General features: G+C 41.7%; 1 protein-coding gene across 1 annotated transcript; it reads left to right on the forward strand.

Annotated features, from left to right (window-relative positions):
• The first annotated feature begins 1,424 nt into the window (after positions 1-1,424).
• On the forward strand, positions 1,425-20,806 carry LOC308384300 (SNF-related serine/threonine-protein kinase-like). Its single transcript, XM_080862799.1, has 9 exons — positions 1,425-2,429; positions 6,066-6,128; positions 6,224-6,431; positions 6,771-6,989; positions 8,007-8,253; positions 14,882-15,023; positions 16,184-16,396; positions 16,714-16,848; positions 18,115-20,806. Exons 3-9 carry the CDS (start codon positions 6,309-6,311, stop codon positions 19,430-19,432), a joined length of 2,397 nt encoding a protein of 798 aa, XP_080718925.1. The 5' UTR covers positions 1,425-2,429; positions 6,066-6,128; positions 6,224-6,308; the 3' UTR covers positions 19,433-20,806.
• The last annotated feature ends 1,489 nt before the right edge of the window (positions 20,807-22,295 follow it).

Genomic DNA, 22,295 nt, shown 5'->3' on the forward strand with positions numbered 1-22,295 from the left:
AACACTGTTAACATGAGCAAAATGCAGGATGTGCAGGACTATAACTGTTACAGTCAAATATATATGGACCTGTGAGCAATGCCTAAGTTTGTTTTACATTAAGCTGATGCAGGAACATACTTGTAATACACAGTGGTGCATAAAAATGAAGCAGAAAGCAGGAAATGAAGTGTTTGTGTAATAACTCATAAGGAGCCCATCACAATCCCTGTCAATGTATTACAAACTATAAACATTCCAGCGACACTGGTGTAATCACTATAAGAGTAATAAATGTACAAAAGGTCATTTCTGCCCAGTGTACTTTAATCTGTATATGTCTTACTTATAGGCTATCTATTATACCTGGGATCAAGGTTAACCTATCCAACCACACTTAATATGACAACTGACAGTCAATTAATCATTTAACGTAAATACTTCCGTTTTTAATTACTCTGTGCTTCCTAATTTAGCCTCAACGTGTCGCTAAAGTGATCGTTGGAGTGTAAGGCAAAAAAAAACCAAACAAACATAAAAACCGAGCGCCAAGAACCATTTTGTCACTTGGCCACTAGATGGCAGTCTTGGTTAATCTTGGCTGATGTAGTGGAGCATAGCCTCTTTGTCTCTTCATATTTACTTAAAAACAAGTGATAGTTTTTCAGATGTTTAAATCTGAGCCACTAAATGCAAAGCTGACGTGCGTCATTTTGCTCAGTAAATCATTTGTTTAAATAACTGTTAGCTGTGAGATGTTTAGTATGGTAATTATGTGGTAAAGCACAGAGCAGCTTTGCACCAATTCTTTGAAACAGATTCCCTACTTTTATTTTTAAAGAGCTTTTTTATAGCGCTCCCCAGTCCTGGCTGAAATAAGCCACCATTTTGGGAGATGCTGTCATCAGCCAAACAGGTTCCTCTTCAAACCTCAGAGAGGAGCTTGTAAATATTACATAACAGCGCGCTTGAACGTCTCCCAGCTGGTTGGGTGCACAGAGCAGGGACACGGAGATAATGCGCCCGAGGACTGGAGGAGGCCTGCAATCGGAGGTCCGATTCACAGCTGCTCTGGTTTTTACAGTATCATTAAAACACAAATAACGATGATAACGAGCCTTTGTTCTGTTTTGGGGCCGAGCCGCATTAAACATCCCGGGATATATTTCACCCTGAAAGCGTTAAATGACTAATGCCGGGCTGTAGAGCAGGAGCACAGGTCAGTTAATAAGAAATGAGATAAAGTATATTTAGTGTTGTTATCGTGGGCCCGATAAACACGCTTTTCTCTGAGCGTAGCTCTGACGTCAGAGATGAATGGTACCAATGCGCAGTGATCATGGAGCCGTCATTTACCCGTAACAAGACCGGAAACGCTCTCTAATGTCTTTCAAAATAAAACCAAAGTAAAGCTCCATTTTACGTCAGGTTTCCTCTTTATTTCCATTAGAACAACAAAAATCGGAGGCAATGTTCAACATCTGAAGGGAGACAATAAAAAAGAAAGATTTCTGTTAATGGTATTTTTTTTTCTTTAATACTTTGTGAAATTTTAAAGAAAAAAACATATTTTTTGTTGTCATGCATTTTAGTACGTCACATATCTATAATGCAAAAGGATTAAGCACGTTTGCTGACTTGTCCGTGTGAATATACTAGTTTAGTTGCCCTGATACAGATTTCTTCCTCAAAATATTATCAAACTTTGTAAGATTTTGAAAAAATTTAAATTAAAAAAAAATAGCGAGAAAAACCTGCAAACACTCGAGCCCCAAACTGTGCCAAATCCAGAAAGTTCAATTCAAATCAGATTGACTTATATGGCGCCAAACCACAACAACACACACCTCGAGGTATTTTATACTGTAAGGTACAATAATAGTGAGAAACCCCTAAAATCAAACGACCCCCTTGCAGAAGGGACTTGGGAAGGGACAGTGTTTAACAGGAAGAAACCTCAGGCAGAACCAGACTCAGGGAAGATGAGACGGGATTAAAAAAACACATTAATCTCTGGGGAGAGTCAGAGAATGAACTAATGAAACTATTAAATGTATTTTAAATACATGTATCCGAGTGATTATTATTTTCCCGCAGTTTTTGAATATGTTTTTTAAATTCTGTATTATTTGTTTATCTATTTTCGCACATTTCCCACACTAGTTCCTTTACGCTTTTATTTTGAAAGCCACACGCCCTCGATCGGCCTGCCCTCTGTGTTTACTTCACGCAGCTGAAAGCTCGGGGAGGGAGAGAGATCCTGAGTTCACAGTGTGACACATTAACACGGGGACTCGCTGGAATGATCCGTGGCCGGTGTGCTGTCTTCGGTACCGGGATTTTCACTGAACTGCGGTCTCGTTAAAACCTTGCGGCTCACCGTCCGGAGCCCCGCGCGCTCCCGCAGGTGTAAATGTGCCAGAATGGACGCTGCTTCAGATTCCTCTGTGGTGAGTAGGACTGCTGTAGTTGCGTGCATGCATGCTGGTGGTGTTTTGAGGAGGGGGGGGGGGGGGGTCTTGTGTAGTAAAGGTGTGTTAAGTCAGCTGGGCCTCCTTTGGGTTTGAGCTGGGGGGCACTTTCCCCTCACTGCGCATCTTTCGGGTATCATTTTAGCATGCTGCCCGTGTCCGCTCGCCTCTCGTATGTGCGCCGTTTGCGCAGGCTGCTCTTCTCCGCACTGTCATGTTGTTGTGGATGCAGCCAGCAGGCATGTTGACAGTTGGCTGGTCCCATATGGGCAGTAGCACCTATGCGGGTGTAGGAAAAAAATAAAAATGTGAGAGATAAAAGGCAGGGTGGTCATCTAACAGCTTTAACACAGAAAACCGCTGAGATTGATGAATCCGGTGTGAGGGGCGCATGAAGTGTTTCCCGTGGTATAGGGAAGCTAGTTTACAGGGATGGAACTTTATTATACACCTTCAATAACATACAGAGGAGACATGGAAGTGCGGGTTACAGAGCTGAAGGAGGCTCATGGTGTTGTAGTGTACTTCTTATATGCATGGGGGATTGCTGGCACTCTAATGTTCCTGTTATTTCTGTATTAGTTTGTTATAAAACCACTGTCATTTACTGGCACAGCAGGAACATAAAAACGAAAATTAATGCAGATAAAGTAGAGCATCAGGGTCAGGGATTTATCTGAGCCGCGTTGGAGGTTAAATTGCGTGTCTTTGACCCTGAAGCAGGAACTGTTTACTATCAAAGAGTTTGCATGTGAACAATGGTGCTTATATTTAGCCTATTGGTCTATACTTTAATCAAATGTACCAGGAAACTGATTTTACTATTAACCATAGATTTGATGACCCCACACCCTCTTCCAGTTTATCTCAAGTCTCACAGGCTGGGAGTCTGGAGCAGCAATTATAACAGGTCCTTGGCCTCATAATCTGCGTATGTGTACTTTTCTGCACGCAAGTACACACGCGCACGCAAACCTTGTAAATCAATACTCCACCATCACCTTGGACCGGTTACACAACCAATGTCTTTGCATGCATGACTGGTATACAGTTGTACAGTATGTTCACATGTCGCAGAGACTAGAGGGATGGCTGGCTTTGTTGTTAAAAAAAACCAAACAAAATAAAAAAAAAAGAGAGCAAACTTCACCAAAAGTGCATTTTTGTACCTTGTTGTTGTTTCCATCACCAGGCGTTAGACTGGTCTCAGTCTGCTGAGATAAACATGAGGTCTAGATTTAGATGGGCTAATGTCAACGCCTAGGTTTGCTTATCAGCACACAGCAACGCACATTGACCTCACCTAACTTGCCCTATCATCAGACGAGTGCATCAGTGTGTGCGCTCTTGAGAGGACTGTGTGTGTGTCTGTGTGTCTCCTTTCTTTTCTTCAGTGTCTTGAAGCATTAACACCTACATGTTGTCGTTGTCAAAGAGGCAAAGAGTTCAGCTCTGTTGATATTACTTTGCGTCTGTGTGTGTGAGTGAAAGAAAAATCAGAAAGATGAAGATGTCAGCCTCCTATTATAAGAAACATGACTCACTCTTTTCTCACAGGTACATTTCTCCCAAAAAGCCCAAAGAGCGTTTTAGGCTTTCATAGTCTGATTTAAGCAACCGCAGACTGCTACTAGGTTAGAGCGGCTTTTATTTAGCTTTTCTTACTGTATTTAGTTGATAGGTGTGTCCCCTGACAACACCTGTTTGGAAATGTGTTGTCTTTTAAATTCAGGTGAGTTGGACACACCTAGGCGAGGATCAGTACACAGGAATGTTCTTGGCCTGCAAATTGTGTGTTTTGTGTCGTCGCCATGCTCCTGGTATGCAGGTTCTTGGAAGCGGAATGGCATGCCTCCCCTGCAGGCATTGTTTCGTAACCCAGGGCCGTGAAGCAACACACTGCATGACGAGAGAAGCTTGTGGCAATCGGAGCAGGGGCGTCTGACATAAGCGTATCAGAATTTGAGATGAACTAGTTTAGTTTGTCATCTTGGGCAGGCAAAAGGTGACAGATAGAAAATCAAAATGTAGCCTGTACAGTATCATTCCTGAGCTAATGTGAATCAGGAGAAATAATTGAGTGGCTTGCTAGAGTGATGGAAAATGATGTGGCAGATGCTTTAATCTTTAATGAAGTTTGTAAAATTGTAAAAAAAAAAAATTTGGTGGTTAGTATAACAGATGGACACCGCTACCGTGAGGTAACCCATTAAAATTTAAAGTCTCTTCTTTGCTTGTTCTGTAATATAAAACTCAATTAACATATTGTTTGAAAAATAATGAAAGTCTCAAAATAAGCATTTTTGCTATAACCATGTTGGGTTTTTTAATTTAGGGATTGGAAGATCTGACTGGGAAACCCAGCCCAGAACATATGTACAATCCTCCGTTGTGATCATGATTTCCAAAATGAACTTACTGTAGTCCAGTCTCTCATTGGAGTTGCTCGATAAAAACCAAAATGAGATCATTTTAATGATCATTTGGATTTGAATGAGACTCTAAACTAATCAGGAAAAGTGTTTCCACAAGTCAGGGCTCAGGGAGTTTTCCCCCATTGACTGCTGTAGGACCAGAAGTCTTTTTGCAACCACTGGGTTTCCCCCCTGGTGGTTATTAAATGCCACTTTAAGGCACTTCCTTGTTGGCTTTTTAGGCACAATTTCTTACAATATGTAAAAGGAAAAACAAAACAAAGAAATAACCTAATTATAAAAAATAATACAAGTTTTTTGAGCCCTTAAAATAACAGTGCATATGTCCTAGCCTTTTATCCTGCACAGCACTGAGACAGTAAATGCAACTCAGAGTAGGTGTAGTGCTTGTCTGTTGGCCAAAAACTACATGTATGAATGTAACATACAAATGTGAGTCAAAACATGATCAAAAGTCAATCTCCAAATATCCTCTCTGAATATAAACTTGTCACTATATTTCCTAATGTACTGTGTTGGGTTCTCCATATTTTATTGCTATTTTCTGTTTTCATTTTTAAAAATTTCATAGCAAATAAAGACACTTTAAAAAAAATTGATATTATAAATGTAGTTGATTTTGCTGTTTAGTTATACCTTAAAATATGTCAGTCTGTTAGTTTTTTTTCTGACTCTGGCAGACAGCAATCCCATAGTCTATAATAGAATATAGAGTTTTGGATAGGATGGGCTGTTGAACACTCATGGTCTCTGCTTGCTGTTCCCTGATGTTACTCTTAGTTCAGAGTTATAATTTATCCAACACTAGTTTATGAACAAATACCTACAAAGCTAATGATATTGGTTTTAGTTATGCTTTGTTTTGTTTTTTTTGCACAATGAGATGCTGAGCATGACAAACCACGACTCTTCAAGTTTTCTCCAAGCACTGTTAAAGATAACCTTACATAACAACTGGACTTTAGACTCTTGGCTCACTCTCTGCAATTCGAGCTATTATTATTATGATACTGTGCCTTGGTCCAGCTAATGCCAAAGTAATGAGCAGTAATGGTGAGCAAATATTAGTTCATCAGACAGGTTCATGATCCATTGTTTAGCAGAGTAAGTGACTATTATCATGAGTGGCTGTGTTTTGGTTTCTTGTATCTCTTACTGTTTTCCCCGTTCTCACCCTCAGATCATAGCGAAGTGGGACTGAACTGAGTGGAGCACTCAAAACCCGAAATATTTGCCACAACCAGTTGAGTATCTTGCTATCAAATCTACCACAAGGAGATCAACAGTTAGCCCAGAATTAGCTCAAACACCACCACCACCAACCTCACGTACGTTCAGCCTAATCAGGAGAAGATGAAGGACTGACAGCCGAAGACCGGCAGGTGACAGAAGGCAGCTCCGACCTCCCCATCCGCCAACCGCCATGGCGGGGCTGAAGCGCCATCATGATGGGAAGATTGCAGGGCTGTACGACCTGGACAAGACGTTGGGTCGTGGACACTTTGCTGTGGTCAAACTGGCCCGCCATGTATTCACTGGAGAAAAGGTATGCTCATCCAAGTCCGTATATGCAAGTTCAATCATTTGTTGGCAGTTACTAGATTTCTTCACTTTGAAAAAAAAGTTTAAAAATACTTTTAAAGACGTCACCCTTGTTCTTAGAAACAGGCATACCAAAGAAGGGTGACTGGGAGCACTGATGAGACTAAATATTTCTGATAGTGTGATTCTGTTCTTGGTGGACATCAGAACATCTGTACTAGCTCTACTAAGCACCTCTAAGTGAAGATAATACAGTCTCACTGTTTCTGTGCAAGTGCTTCAACAGCTGCTGACGTTACCAGCGCTGCTATTGTTCTGATCAGTTCTAACTTCTGTCTTTCAGGTTGCGGTGAAGGTGATCGATAAGACGAAGCTGGACCCGGTTGCACGGGGTCACCTTTTTCAGGAGGTGCGATGCATGAAGATGGTGCAACACCCCAACGTGGTACGCCTCTACGAGGTCATCGATACAGCCACAAAGCTCTACCTCATCTTGGAGCTGGGCGACGGAGGAGACATGTATGACTGCATCATGAAACATGAAGGAGGCCTCAGCGAGGAGGTTAGTGGGGCTAATGAACATGCAGAGGTGTCCTTCATGCAGTCTACCAAACCTTGAGTTACTTCTTTGTTTCTGTACTTGATCTTGGGTACTTGAAGAAAGAACCTTAACACATTAATTTAGTTTATCTGGAGATGGGAAGGGAAGCATTTTTTAAAAGAACAGAATTTGGTTGCATTGGTTTGGTTTATTTCTAGCTAGTATAAAAATGTGAGGAAATATAGTGAAGAACAGTTCAATGGTAGCCAGAAGCATTATATATGCAGATACTTGGAAGTTAATAAATTCTAGACATAAGTAAGCAACAGTGATGCTGAAAGCAATAACACTGTAACTAAAGGAGGGCAAAAGGGGTCTTTATTCCATATTTAGCGGCGAGTTGAACAAAATTCCTTTGCAGATGCAAATTTTGTTTATCACAACATTGCATACAGGCAACATATGTTCAATGTGACATGTGAAAGAAAGATGATAATCACATTTGTAATAAATCTTTTATAAAAACATATAGTTGTTAATAATCACTGTATGTTTGACACTGGTTGTTCAAAGTTCCCTTCATATTTTCTTACGTGTTTAAGAAGAGATGGGGTCGTGCCTAAAGGAAATAAAAATTCTTCATACAAGCACCTCTAAAACTCACTAACTGCATAATAGTTATGTTGTCTGTTTTATCAGAAAACAAAAGTGGAAAAACAAAGTATTTGCCATGTTTCTGCGATCGTTGATTAGCTATTCTGGTCTTCTTGCTAAGCTAGCTAGCTACATGTACTTTCTGGCCACTTCAGAAAAACAGGAACAAGTTGCAAACACCACACTAACATTAGCATTCTGTTGGAGTTAAATATTCAAGTTCGAGTCAAATTTTCCCGCTCTAATTCTGCAGATCCTGACTCTTTATCTATTCCAAACTTTTCTCAAGCTAACTCTTGCTAACTTCTTTTTAGTTTGCTGTTTGTTTTCTGGGTTTTGGAGCATTTTTATTGTATTTTTTTACATTTGTCTCTCCTCTTTAAGGTGGCCAAGTGTTACTTTGCCCAAATCGTCCATGCCATCTCCTACTGCCACCGGCTACATGTGGTGCACAGGGACCTGAAGCCTGAAAACGTGGTGTTCTTCGAGAAGCAGGGTGTCGTCAAGCTCACGGACTTCGGGTTCAGCAACCGGTTTCAACCTGGGAAAAAACTAAACACCTCCTGCGGCTCACTGGCCTACTCAGCGCCTGAAATACTGCTGGGGGATGAATACGACGCTCCTGCTGTGGGTAAGTCTGAAGAAGTGACAGAGAGTAGCTGCTGGGGTACATCTGTGGTGATTTATTTTAGTTCCTACAGCTTTAGCTTTACTAAAACAGGACACCATCTGAGTTGTTAGTGCAGTGTTGTATCAAGCAGCAGCTCACATTCACATTCAATCACTGTCTCAGCTGTGATAGCTCTGACCAAGCTATATGGCCTGCAATGGTTTGTAAGGAACCTGTAGACCTGCTTGGCACACTGCCGGTATTATCAGGCAGCTGATAGAAGGAGAGGAGCTGTTCAAAGTTCAGAGCATGATAGCATACCTTGAAGCCTGGAAATGAGATGATCCACAGCCCTGCAGTCCTGCACCTGCAGTTTATTTCTGTCTGCAGTTTGCTTTCATTTGCCTCTCTGTGAATAACAAAATCTGATATCAGATCGGGCTGAAATTGGTTTCTCAGCACTCTCTTCTTCTGTAATTGGAGCGCGCACTCACCTCAGTGTCACCACCACCACCCCCCAACACCCCACCCCAACATCGTCTCTCCCATCAATGGTGCTTCCAGTTCTTGCTGCTGAGGTGCAGTTAAGATATTGAATTATATTGTAACGGAAAACAAATCAAACATAATTGTGCAGAGTGAGGGAAAAGAGGGCAAGAGAAAGAAAGGGAAGTAAGAGGGAAACTGACAGAGCGAGAAAAAGGCATCAGGAGTCCCTCTGTCTACAGATGCCTCTCTGTCAGGAGCAGGAGAAAAGCATTTTCTGTTTTTCTGACTGAGTGGATTTGCAGTGGCTATTTTCTTCTGTCTGCCTTCACTGCCTCTCACTCTCTTTTGTGCCAAGCGGCGTCCATATTTTGAAAGCAATAATAGTCTTATTTGACTGCGCGTGTGTGTTTTCGTATGGATGATGTGTGAGTTGCTGAATGTGTGGGGCCTGTCTGAGCACTTGTTAGTGGACATTTTGCGGCGTGTGTGCGTTTGTTCTCTGGACCGTGCATACTGCCTGTGCACTATTGCTCATTCAGCTGAGATGATGATGTTTTGATTGCAGGGATTATCCACCCAGCCGGGATGTAATATTGTGTGATTGTATCAGCAGTGCTGTCTGATGGGCGAACAGGCTAAATGGAGGCCAGCAGTCCTGACGTTCAGGTCTTTGAGGAAACCTGGGCTGGGATTACACTGCTGCCAGGCTACCTGCTGACAGTCTGTAGGGCAACTGAGCTTTTCCGGTGACTTGCCATGTGGCGGTCGCCCCAGTTTGTTGCAGAGATAAGAAGCTGTCCTCGCCTGGCTTTCTCACTTCGGGCCTGCTTGGCATTGGTTTTTGTTTTTTTTTCAGGAAGTGCTGAAAATATTTTGAGATTAAACATGAGTCAGTCCTGCAGATTGTGCAGAAGGAGCCAATTTGCAGGAGGCAAACACTCCAAGCTTCAAGCAAACCACACAAAAACTATAATTATTTATAAATGGTGTCACATTGCTTCAAATTTAACTTCTTCATCTCTTAGCTCTCACAGTTTTTCATTAGAGGTTAGTATGCTGTTTATTGTTGCTTGTCACTTAATGAAATATCAGAACATAGTGAAAATGCCCATCAAACCTTACTGCTGTATAGGGCTGAACGATTATGGAAAATAATCTAATTGCGATTTTTTTTGCCCCAATATTGCGATTGCGATGCGATATGCGATTATTTTTTAAGGTCTTTGTCTTCTGTATTATTAAACAAAGACAAGCAATACGTCATATAGTATGGCCAATACTATATTACATTAATTTTAAACTGTTCTTTCCTGGAAGACAGACCTCTGTTATGATGACATGAGGTGATGCATGAATTGATGACTGACATTTTTATTTAACTTCTTCAATCACAACAGTATATTTGAACATACACAATAGTTTATTTTTAGCTTACAAACATCTGAGCATAAAGTGCTGACAAGGAACCCTGGTGTAAACATTAAAATGAAAGTCAGTACAATGTGCAGATTGCAGAAATATACATAAAAAAAATCAGTGGCTTTACCACACAGTTTTTCGACATCTGTGAACTACTAGACAGTCATTCAATTAAAAAATAATATTAAATAAATAAAACTAATAAATAAAAAATACACACATCTTACTGATCTCTGCAGTCAGTAACATTACACATAAAGTGCAAACATAATAGCAATTGTATAAACACACACACAAACACGCCTTTAAAGTTTAAAGGCGTGAAATTGGACGGTCTAGCCTTCTGATTAGCGTCACCGCTGTCTCGGTGGAGTTTAATAAACTCGGCCGTCTGCTTCTTGCTATCTAAAATATAACCAGACACTGGTGTAAATTCTCGACTGTCTCATACTTCTGTTTAATAAGTTTTCTGTTTGACGTTTAGTCAGCTGTGTGAAAACCAAGGAGGAACCCACCCGGGGGATTAATAAAGTTTTATTTTATCTAATCTAATAACTTTAATCTCAGCCAAACCGATTTACTCACGAACAAACAAAACACTGAAAAAAACCCAACAATAACATTTTTAGGTTGTCTAAGTGACTTATATATTACGTTTAACCCGAGCAGCGAAACTCCGCGGTGATCTGAAAATGATGTGCCGGGAGTTGTGCCGTTCTCGGCCGCATCAGTAACCCTCGAGCTCCCGGCTAGCTGTCGAGCTGGTGGGTAGCAGACGCCTCTGAAAACGTCGAAGCACTTTTGCAAATATGGGATATCTTGATAAACCGAGCAGATATTTGATGTTTACACAACTACTTTCTCGCCTGAAAATATGTTAAAAGTTTATTTTGTGACCCAGAAAGATTAGTATGAGTAATTTTAAAACTTAGTAGCGGCCGCCATTGCTGGAAACTGGAGTTTGGCTGGGCCGCGCTATGAATTCTGGGATATGGTAGTAATTTGGACAGCCTTCGGCGCGTCGCTGTGACGTAATCGGTCTACAAATGCGGCCTCAGGAGGATGCAGCCCATGAATTTGGACATGTCCAGAGTATAATCGCAGCCTTTGCGGTTAGAAAATTGCACTTGATCATGTCGCGATATTATCGCAAATGCGATATATCGTTCAGCCCTACTGCTGTATAAATGTAACTAACAATCACTCTGTATTTAAAATACTTGTTTTTGTCACTCAGTGTAGCGATTTCAGCCTTAAGTTGAAAAATGAATGGGTCATGGCAGACTAGAAGTGAAATTAAAAGGAAAATTGAGACCCAGATATGTGCGCGAAACTGTATTCTTCTATGAAAAACTTAAAATGATTTTGTTGGACAAATGAGTCCTCTCTGTAAATATTCTTCGGTGTGTGGGCTCCCTCCTTTTTGTCTTCAGTAAATGGAAAGTTAAATATAGATTTCCTCTTCCTCTTCATGAAGCACAACCTACACCTAAAAAAGAAATAACTTACCTAATAGTGATTATTCTGGGTACATGCATACTTCAAAGCATATCTATGCTTAATGACCATACATAAATGGAAATGTTTATTGATTGATTGATTGATTGATTGATTGATTGATTGATTGATTGATTGATTGATTGATTTAGAAGAAGATGTTGTATAAAGATGAGTAGGACAGGATGCTTGAGTTGGCCCACTCAGTGTTCAGGGTTAACCCGGTGAAGACAGGACTGGTTATCCTGTTGGTTATCATTGTTAAAACGGTGTTCAGGGCAGCAGAAAGGATGTTTACACTGCCAGCTGTCACCAATAAAGAGTCGGCGTTGTTAGCGAGAGAGATGCTGATGTGCGCTGACGCGAACAGTGTTATCCAGAGATGTGTGAGCCATCTGGTTTATAAATAAAGTTATCGAGGAAGGAAGTTTGGCCGACCGCTGACGCAAGTAATGAGGGAGCAGGGTCGCGGTTGCTAGGATACGTTGGTTGGGGGTAAGGTGGCAGTGGGGGCTGCAGCAGCATTTGCTCCCTCCATCAGCAGTATGGAGCACTCTTTCACTGCCTCAAAGCAATAAATCCTCACCACCCACAGTAAACTGCCACATTTACTCCACCAGATTGAACTCTCCTGCGTATCCTGGCAAACTGGAGTGATATGAAGACGTATCACCAGGGGTCCCGAGCACTGTAAACCCACTTCCAATCTGTTTACCTCCTTTTTTTGGGTCTTCTCAAACTTCCGAGTTAGAAGAGCACAGGTTTTGTTCAGATAGTAATTGTAGCATGCTGTACCATGTGCTGTTCCTTTGAGAAAACCATGGACTGTATATAAAAGGTGGACATAGCTACAGCGACATCACCCATTGCTTTTGCACTCCCATTTTAATTTTTTTTAATTATTATCTTTTTACGGTTTGCTTTTTTGTCTTTTTTTTTAGCTAGAAATTGGCATATTTGGGCGCAAGGATTGAGTGCTAGCAAGCTCGTTTAGGACCTAGCTACCTGCTATATAGTCACACAGGAACTCACAAAATGACTGCACTGCAAAAGCTGGTTTTATTACATTTATCATCACCACTCTTGTCTAAGTTCTCAGTCATGCAGGTCATGATAGTCTAAGGAACTTGGGAAGAAAACGACTGGACTTCTTTAAGTTTTGTCCAAGAAGCTTCTTCAGTTCTAAAACCAAATGGTGGAGAGTCCCAGGTATTAAAACCCTAGTGGGGGCTGTCCCTTAGGTGGTGGTTGTCCCGCTATTAGTCATGTGTGCCATCACATTAACCAAGGTGTGAAAAAAGCTGTGGGTCTTTACCACAGATCAGCTAGATCAGCTAATGCAAGATGTGAGTGGGGGTTGAGGCACCTGAGAAGGAATTTTAAGACTCCATTGTAGGTGGGAGACAGTTGGTGTTGTAAGCCATGCCCACTGGTGAATGATGGTTGTTCACAGTGGTCATAAATAGCCTCCTTTACTCCTCTTTCAAACCATTTGTCTTCTCGGTCAAAAATGGAAACATTGCATAGCATCTTCGACCTCTGCTAGGATTTAAATACCTGAGACTCTCCACCTTTTGGTTTTAGAACCGAAGAGGTCTCTTGGCTGAGCAGTGAAATGTCTTCAAAACTTAAAGAAGCCTAGCTGCTTTCTTTCCAAGTTCCTTAGGTCACCACTCTTCTAAACACTGATGTAATGCCTAAACACTAATAGTGAAAATTAGCACCTAGCTAGCTAACAAACACAATGAACTAGCTAATGAACAAAGAGTATCTCATAGCTGACAAGGGCCCAAATTTATCTCAGGAAAGTCTAAAAAGTAATCTAAAAGGAGCGAACAGCTTGCAGCTTGTTCCACAGTTGCTAGTGACATAAAATAATTTATTTCAGTTTGAAAACCAGATGCTAACTAGCATCTCTTTAGCTTTCATAATGTGACTTATTTCAAAGTAAAATGGAACATGTTTGTGGGGTTTAATGTAGATGTGGGCAGATCGATCCAAATATCCACAGTATCAATACTGTCGATATTGTACTGATATCATATTGATATCCTATCCTCCAAGTTCAGTATTTGGTTTACCTAATAAATTTGTTTTTTCTGGAAATGAGAAGATGCCTTTTTGTGTTGACTGTCACATCTATTTTACTTACAACCTATTGATTGCACATTTAAACAACACATGTCGACCCGAAGTGCTTTAAAGACAGCACATTTACATTTCAGGTCCAAAAAAACACAGTTTCAAAATGCATGAAAAGCAGAAATGTGTATTTTGTTGTTTAAACGAATTATTGTAAAAAGTAAAAACCTCAGTAAAATTGCAAATTGATGATGATTCATCTAATCATGACACAATGGTCTCACCTACATAAGCTGACTTTATAAGTTAAAAATATCAGTATCAGTTTTGGTGTTGGCAATACTGGCCCTGTATTTTGTGGGTATCGGATTAATGTCAAAATTTGAAGTGTCGCACACCACTAGTTTAATGGTCAAATGCATTTTATAGATGTGTGATTAAATCATTTTATGGTTAAGAAATGATACAGGTGCTAAATTAAACCTGGATTTTGTGTTTTTTACTTAAGTCAATCTTAAGAGCAGACAAAGCTTACTATGAAATTTGCTGAAAATGGGTCAAAACCGTGACTAAGACCGAGTCTGCTTGCTTTTATGTCACAGCCTCTGCTCGCAGTCTGTATATGACAGCAGAATGTGTGTCAGTGGACCATCCTGCTGACCCGAGCAGCAGTGGAAGCCCTGAGCAATAAAGTTGCTCTTTTGAATCAGACCAAGAGAAGCGTTCCATAAAATTAGCATTTGTATGAAGCTTTGAGGGATGAACACGTTAACCCACTTTCCCTGGACGGCGCGTTTGTGTGGAAGCGCGTGCACCAGTGTAAGTGTGAGCATGACGCTGGCGGCAGGCAGCAGCACTGAGCTTCATCCTCGGTTAGACAGATGTGTCCTAAGCTGGCACACATTCATGGAAATGGCTCTGATCGAATATGATTCATGCTTCATTTGAACTTGGGGAAGAGACAGCTCTTGTTTTTTGTTTTTTTTTTTGGGGGGGGGGGTTCTTCTTTATCTAGGTCGCTAAGCAGACAGAACATGCGGGCTTCACTTAGTTGATCAGTCATCTTTATTTTCTGGCCTTCTTACAAAAACAACAGCTTTTTTCTGACCGTAATGACTTGTTCATTATAAACTGACCACATTCTCTCTCTGTGTCTCTGCAGATATCTGGAGTCTGGGCGTGATCCTCTTCATGCTGGTCTGTGGTCAGCCCCCCTTTCAGGAGGCTAATGACAGCGAAACGCTCACTATGATCATGGACTGCAAATACACGGTGCCGTCGCACATCTCCCATGCATGCAGAGAGTAAGTAACAAGCGCACGCACATAGCTGCAAAGATGGACAGAGTACTCTGCAGGTGCTGCATATTTCATGTTTGTAGATGTGTGAAGAAAAGAGAGCAAAGAGAGAGGTGCGGTCTCCCTTCGTTGTCCTGCTTTCACTCAGTGCTGCAGTCAGCTGCTCCACCAGAGATGCAGTGCTGCGTTAAGTGTATCTAATGCACCCTTTAAAATTGGACTTCTATTTTTAACATTGTGAGGGTTTAACGATGAGTCAAAGCAGAGCTGGGCGAAATAGTTGCAGAATACATTTTGAACGGCTGAAGCTTTGCAGACACATACTGTTAGTGAACATGGCTTCATTGGGTCAGGTTGACTTTCACAAAGCACCCCAAATATTGGCACGTAGCCCAGTTTTTGTGATGTTTATTTGAACCCTCATCCAAATCTATTGCCAACGTGGGCCTGATAAAACAGCACTTCTACCTATTTGTTTGGGGGATTTAGCCAGTGGATTTAGTATATCTTGCTAAGCCAGAGTGCAAAAAATAAATAGCTTGTATGCAGACCCAAACAGGGTTCTTTCAGTACTGCTACTGTTTGGAGGAGAAACACGTGCAGTCAGATATCATAAGCGCTAACTTCTAATCAGTCTAGATTAGGTGCATTGATAATTTGCAAGAGAAAACGCATCGCTTCATAATCCTGGCTCGTTTGTTAGCTGTGCGGCTAGCAGCTGAATAGGCAACACCCTGTTCCACTCGTGTGTAGGTGTACAGCATGCACAGTTTGTTGGAAGCTCTGCATGCTGTACACCTACTTGTATTACAGGCCTGGAGGCTTGAACTCGTGCCAGGAGGTTAGCTGTTAGGTTAGCTGATAAAGATTAATAGCCTACTGTTGCTATGAGCTATTTTACACATATAAAAACAATAAGTACTTAGAAAAAGAATAAAGAACCAGACAAATGAGATACCTTAGTTCTGTCCCATCTGTAAGTCTGTTCGGTAACATGGCCAGGTTTGGACAAAACCCTGCAACTGTAATAAATTAAAATTTTCTATTACCATCCATTCTTATTTCATTCGTAACACCAGTTTCTGCCTTTTAAACATTCCTACATCAACGACCAGCTGTTTCTCTGGTGTGTCAGGAGTACTTACCTCCACTGTGATTCCCTCCAGTCTTATAGGCCACATGCTGCAGAGAGACCCCAAGAAGAGAGCGACCCTAGAGCAGATTGAGAGCCATCAGTGGCTTCAAGGTGTCGACCCCTCCCCAGCCACAAAGCTGTCTACTCCTCTGGTGTCCCATCGCAGCTTGTCGGAGGAGGAGCATGGCTCCATCATCCAACGCATGGTGCTCGGGGGCATCGCAGACAGAGACACCATAACTGAGTATGTGTCCCTCTCTCGTACAATCACACATAAGTAAAAATCAATGCAAAGCTGTTCTATCTTATGTAATCTCCGAAAATTCGTCATGGTTCACTCGTCCCACTGAAGTGTAATTGAGTGTCTTCAGCAGTTTAATTGGCATTAACAAGCAGCTGGCAGTCAATCCTGAGCTGTCAAATTAAATCTCCACTCCCGTCACTTCCCTTTTCCACTCACGGGTGGGGTGAGGCATTGATCTGTGTTCCATATATGTGTGTGCGCGTGCATACTTTTGTGCATTTTGGACCTCAATTTGATTTCTGTCTCCTCCATCACAGGGCTCTGGAGTCTAACCAGTACAATCACATCACAGCTACCTACTTCCTGCTGGCCGAGAGGATGCTGAGGGAGAGACAAGAGAAGGAGCAACACAGCCAGACACGATCACCCAGCCCCAGCAAGGCCCAATTCAGGTACACACACACCCCAGCGCACATACACAAACATTTCCTGAGACAGACAGAATGCTGCCTCTGCAGTGCTGCGTACTGTCAGTTTACGCAAAACAAGTCTGACAGAGGATGGACAGACGGAGCCCTTTTTTTTTCAGCAGGGATTGAAGGACACACTGAGAATAGAAGAGAGGCTGCAGATCAGCAACACTGTGAGGGATGTGCTACCAGAAATATCCTGCAACAGAACAAAAGCAGCGTCTTTTTATTTTCTCTTCTGAGAGACTGAATCTAACATTGAAGATTTAACTATGAAGTTACACTAAACCTCTAAAATAAAGATAATTTTATATAATTCTATGAAAATATTAAGTAAATGAGATTAGAAGAAAAAAGTAATATAGATTAAAGAATAATCTCACTGCTTGTTTTGTGGATTCGACATATTTAGCTCTATTGTCTTGCATCACAATTTTAAGGCCAGTCAGAGTTGGAGAGGAGCATCATATTTCCCAAAGTGCCTTCAACCATCTCTCATAAATTCCTAGCAATATAGCACTGAACTTAAATTCAACCACTCCAACAGAATTAAATATTAACAGCATGGCCATTTACCACTCTTATTCTAATGTAGGATAAATGGAGAAAATAATGTGGCTGTTACCATTAGAGAAGTAAATAATTCAGCATTTTGAGAAATTTTCTTTGAGTCTCAGAACAAATCAGTGAAGCATAGCTAGCGGCTTGTTAGCTTAGCTTGGTGTAAACTGTTAAAATACGTAAAATAGTGAGTAACACGAGGTGGAAGAGAGTCATTAACAAACACCTGAAGATCAACATTTTATACATGGTATCACTTTTTTACATTTATATGGTTTTAATGCATGCACAGGTTTTAATTAATGCACAGAGCCTGGAGCCAGTTAGCAGATAGCTTTGGTTTGAGATTATAAATATAGAAAATTGCTAACTTTTGATAAATTGGTAGCTTACGGTATATTTGTGTACTTCATATATCTTATATATGCTATAAGGGGGTTTATTAGGAATCTTCAGTGTTTTATTTAGCTTTATATTTTTAGTTATGTTATACAGAACCAGGCTAGCTGCTATAAGTTTTTATGCTAACCTTTCTAGCTGATTACAGCTAGGTATTTACTCTATTTATTTATCAGTTTTTTTGTCTCTTGAAAAAAAAAGTAAATGTCATTTTTTTGCCACCATTGAAATAACTTAAGAATCGTATGTAATTTATTAATTCTCAACATTGTATTTGGCCCTTTGCAGGCAGTCTTGGCCCACCAGAGTGGATGTTCACCAGGATGTCAGCGATGGTTTAGGGGGTCCAGCTATCTCCCACCCTGGAGGGCCGCAGTCCCCTGCCCGTAGTGCTGAGAGCCTCCACAAAGGCCCCAGGCCTAAAACAGCTCTTCTAGATGTCAGCCAGCGGCAGGAAAATCACACTCTAGCATCCAGCCAGCAGCAGCAGGCGCCACAACAAAACCAGGAGAGAGGGCTCAGACCTCTGGCAAAGCCCCACTCCAACCCCCTTAGGTTGGGCTCTCTTTCTTCAGTGGGTCCTGGAAAACCTCGGAGTCCCAGCCTTTTCAGCGTGGAAGAGGATGAGGAAGAAGATGGGGCAGAAGACAAATGTTTGCCCCCCTGTACACTGCCTTCTCAAGTGGTGCTTCGTTGCAAAGCTTCCTCCTCATCGTCGTCTTTGTCCGGTAATCGGCTGACATCTCGTATGAGTGCTCCAATTCTCAACCAGATCCACGAGGAGGATAAGGAGGACGAGGAGGAAGAGGAAGAGAGCAGGGAGTTGCAAGGACTTGGCCCGCCCAAACCCAGCCTCAGCCTCAATCTGAACTCTAGGATACCTTCACCTTCAACACTCATGTCCTCACCTAAAACTGTTGGTGCACTGGCACCAGTTGCCACGTTCACTCCTAGCTCAGAGACTAGCGATGATGATACAGAAAGTCACTATAAACCTGACACAGCAAGTCTAGATGAACATGGGGTTGAGAGAGGAGGGAGGAAAGAGGATGGAGAGAAAACGGGGGCAGGACAGGACAGTCCTTCCAACTGTGCCAGTCCTGGATCAGGGTCAGGCCAAGGTAAAGGCACAGCCAAGGCTGCCAGCGGTCTGGTGGAAAGCCTAAAGCTGATGAGCCTGTGCCTAAGCTCTCAGTTCCACAACTTAACGGGGGGAGGAGGGGGAGGTGGCGGAGGTGTTGCTGCTGGCAGTGCCGGCAGTGCTGGTGGAGATGCCCAGGACCGTCCCATGTGGAGAATGTGCATGGGCGGATCCACTGGTAGTTTAGATAAGGTCTCGCTCCTGGGTGGCCCCTCGCCCAGGGGCAACCTGTACCACCAGCCCCCGCTGGGAGACGCACTGGCAGATCCACTGCTGGAGGGACCCTGCTCAGGCCGATTGAGGCTGGGAGAGCTGGACCTGGCCCGGGAAAACCACAGAAACATGAAGAACCGTGTGCTGCAGATGCCTCTGAGCGACAAGACTCTGTCCGTCAACATTCACCGGAGCCCCAAGGAGGGTCTGCTCTGCACGCCAACCCCACACAGCTGCTGCCAGGTCATCTAGAGCACACCTCCCATGTTCCTCCGCTCATATTCCTGCGACCATTATTATTCTGCTTTCATTTCAGTGATGTCACCACATGAATGCGCATTGTTTTTGCATTTCTATTTCTTCCCTTTTGTTTTGACACGCATTGGTGAATAACTGGGAGGTCCAAATGCCAAAAATTGCACATTTAGAGACAATAAGTCTCCACGGAGGACACTGGGTGCAATGCCAAGTATGTGAAGCACTTTCAGCAGATTCAACAAAACACGGAAGGGGGGGAGGTCCTAACCGGCAGGTGTGTTTAAATGATGATACCGAAGGTGCTCACACTTTCACACTCTTAAATACCGTATGCGCACAACATTCACACCGTCAGCACTCTGGTAAGCCGAAGGGAAAGCTGTAGATTTTTTTTAAAGTATCATGTTACATATCATCTTTTTGTTGTGTTTTGATGCTGTTTTTTAATATAATTTTTAAATTATATTTTGGACATTTTATCTTTTTTTTATTTTAATGCTTTGACTGAAAGAGTTAAGTGTTTTCACTGAAACAAGGACCAATACAGGGTGAAAATGATGACGGTGGCACACAATATTTTGTAGTCTTATCACTGTTTTATTTTTCTATCTCGAACATGCTCTATAGAAAAGGAAATGCACACTCGCTCGTCAAGTCTCTGCAGGTGAACGGCAGAGTTTGTACATATGTGAATATACCTAGCAGTACTCTGTACCTGTAGTATTAACGGTAATGTTGTATTGCGGTAGAAACCTGAATACTAGATCCTAACACACCATTGTTCGTCATTCCTACTGGATATCCAAGGTTTTGGTTGAACCCAGAGCTCTAAAGCTGTTTAAAGAGATCAGAAATCTCCACCGCCACATAATCAAATTATTAAATGTGCAATGGCAGCTTTTTAAAGTGAAGTGGCCCTGTTTCTATGTCCAGTGGAAGGAAGAAAAATTTAAAACTGGGGCAAACCCAAACCATGTTCATCCCGTAGCTGTCCAGGATCACAGTAGCCACTGTTGTAGCGTATTCCAAGACAACAACAACAACAATCGAGGGGTTTAAATGGAAAACAACAACACCGCCCCTTAAAGTGTCAGCCTGTGTAACTGGATGTGTGACCCACCCCTAGCGGAATATATAACTTGACAGTGCATGTGTTTTTGCTGTAGCAACCTTACTCTTAACCCACTGAGGTCAAGCCACCTATTGTATCTACCTAAGTAACAGATTCAAATGGTCACTTTACTGTAACCTCACAGCAATACCAGCGACTGCAAAATGTACAACAATAATATATGTGCCATAAGATCTGTCTTGAGCATATTGTACTGTATGTATATGATAGAGATCTATTAAAATAAAATGATGTGAATGGAGTCTCATGTCTGTTTCTCGAATGTTGTAAATGTTTTCTCTTTTGCCATCAGTGTATCAGAGGTTTAAAGCACAGGTTCTATATATAATAGCCATGGTGATGTCACCCGTTGGTTAATGAGGTCTAAAAGATATTGTCTTTATTGCCTAATGGCAGTTACTATAAACCTGATTCAGCAAGTGTGGTTGAATGTAGTTTCTGAAGTAAAGTTTTTAAAATAAGTTGTCTATGCACAGCCAAACAAGCCATGATTTTCAGTCTTTTTCTAATTTTATTGTCATCGACTTTAACATTTAACATGCTAACTGAAGCCTGCAGACTCTGAGCATTGCACTGTGTGATCTTGGGCTAAATTTGCTGGGACATCCACTCGTGGGAAGACTGTGACATTGTGTTAACACACCTGAATGCTCCAGACATGCAAACTGCTAAAACCTCTTTTATGATTATGCTCACACTTGCCGATGATCTGTTAGTCAAGTAAATTTGATTAGCAGCACCTGGCTAGTAAGGACAGACTTAGTTTTTCAGCAGACTGCATAAAGTCCTGTGAAACATTGTTTCTTTTCATATAATATATGTGAGGATCCACTTGGGTCCATGTGGCAGACATTTTCTCCTCACAGTGAACACAGGGCTCTCTGCGGAGATTTCTTGTGCCCTCCAAATGACTGCAGACTCTTTCAGGCTGACTATCCGGCTTTAATTTTAAATATTAAAAGAATACTACTCATCCATTGTATATATAGCCTCCTGCATTTTCTCAAGCATAATCCCTATCAAATGTACTCCCAGTGGGCCAGTAAAAATAAACACTTGTGTGAAGCAGGACTTGAAACAAAAATTTGACAAAGTCTTGAGCAAAGTGTGTATACATGCAATAAATCATGCGAACAATAGGGAAATTTTCCACTTGGCCTCTGTACAAGCATCAGCCTCCAATGCTGAACAATGAAGCCAACAAGGTTGTGGCAAAACTGCAGTTCTTCTAATGACCACTTGAGTCTCACTCCAAAAGGGAGACAACCTGTGTTAAAAATGACCAAATAAAGCTTGAAAGCTTGTGTTTACTGCCTGGTATAAAGGCTTGGCTACTGATGAGCCATAAAGTTACATGGATTAAATATGACATTTTATTTATTTGTTTTATTTCAGTCACTCACTTGGATCTCTCTGCCATGGGGCATTTTAAACGAAATTATCTGACAAATTACATGGCTAGCTTTGTGGTATAGGTGGTATAGCCCGTCCAGGAAGTCTGGGTTTCAGTCAGTCAAATTATTGCATATTTTTTATGAATATTTTGTTTTTTAGGAAAGCTCACTAGCCCTAGGTGATAACTTATCTCGGCCACCCTTTGTCCAAATATGGTCATTTCTGGGTCCCAGAAATAAACATGCCCCCAGCCAGAATGATAAGACTGATGCTTCAAAAATGCAGACTGAAAAAGCCAATGACTGATCTCCATCTTTTAGATACAGTTCA

Source organism: Rhamphochromis sp. 'chilingali', assembly GCF_963969265.1.
Source record: "Rhamphochromis sp. 'chilingali' genome assembly, chromosome: 17".
Lineage (NCBI taxonomy): Eukaryota > Metazoa > Chordata > Actinopteri > Cichliformes > Cichlidae > Rhamphochromis > Rhamphochromis sp. 'chilingali'.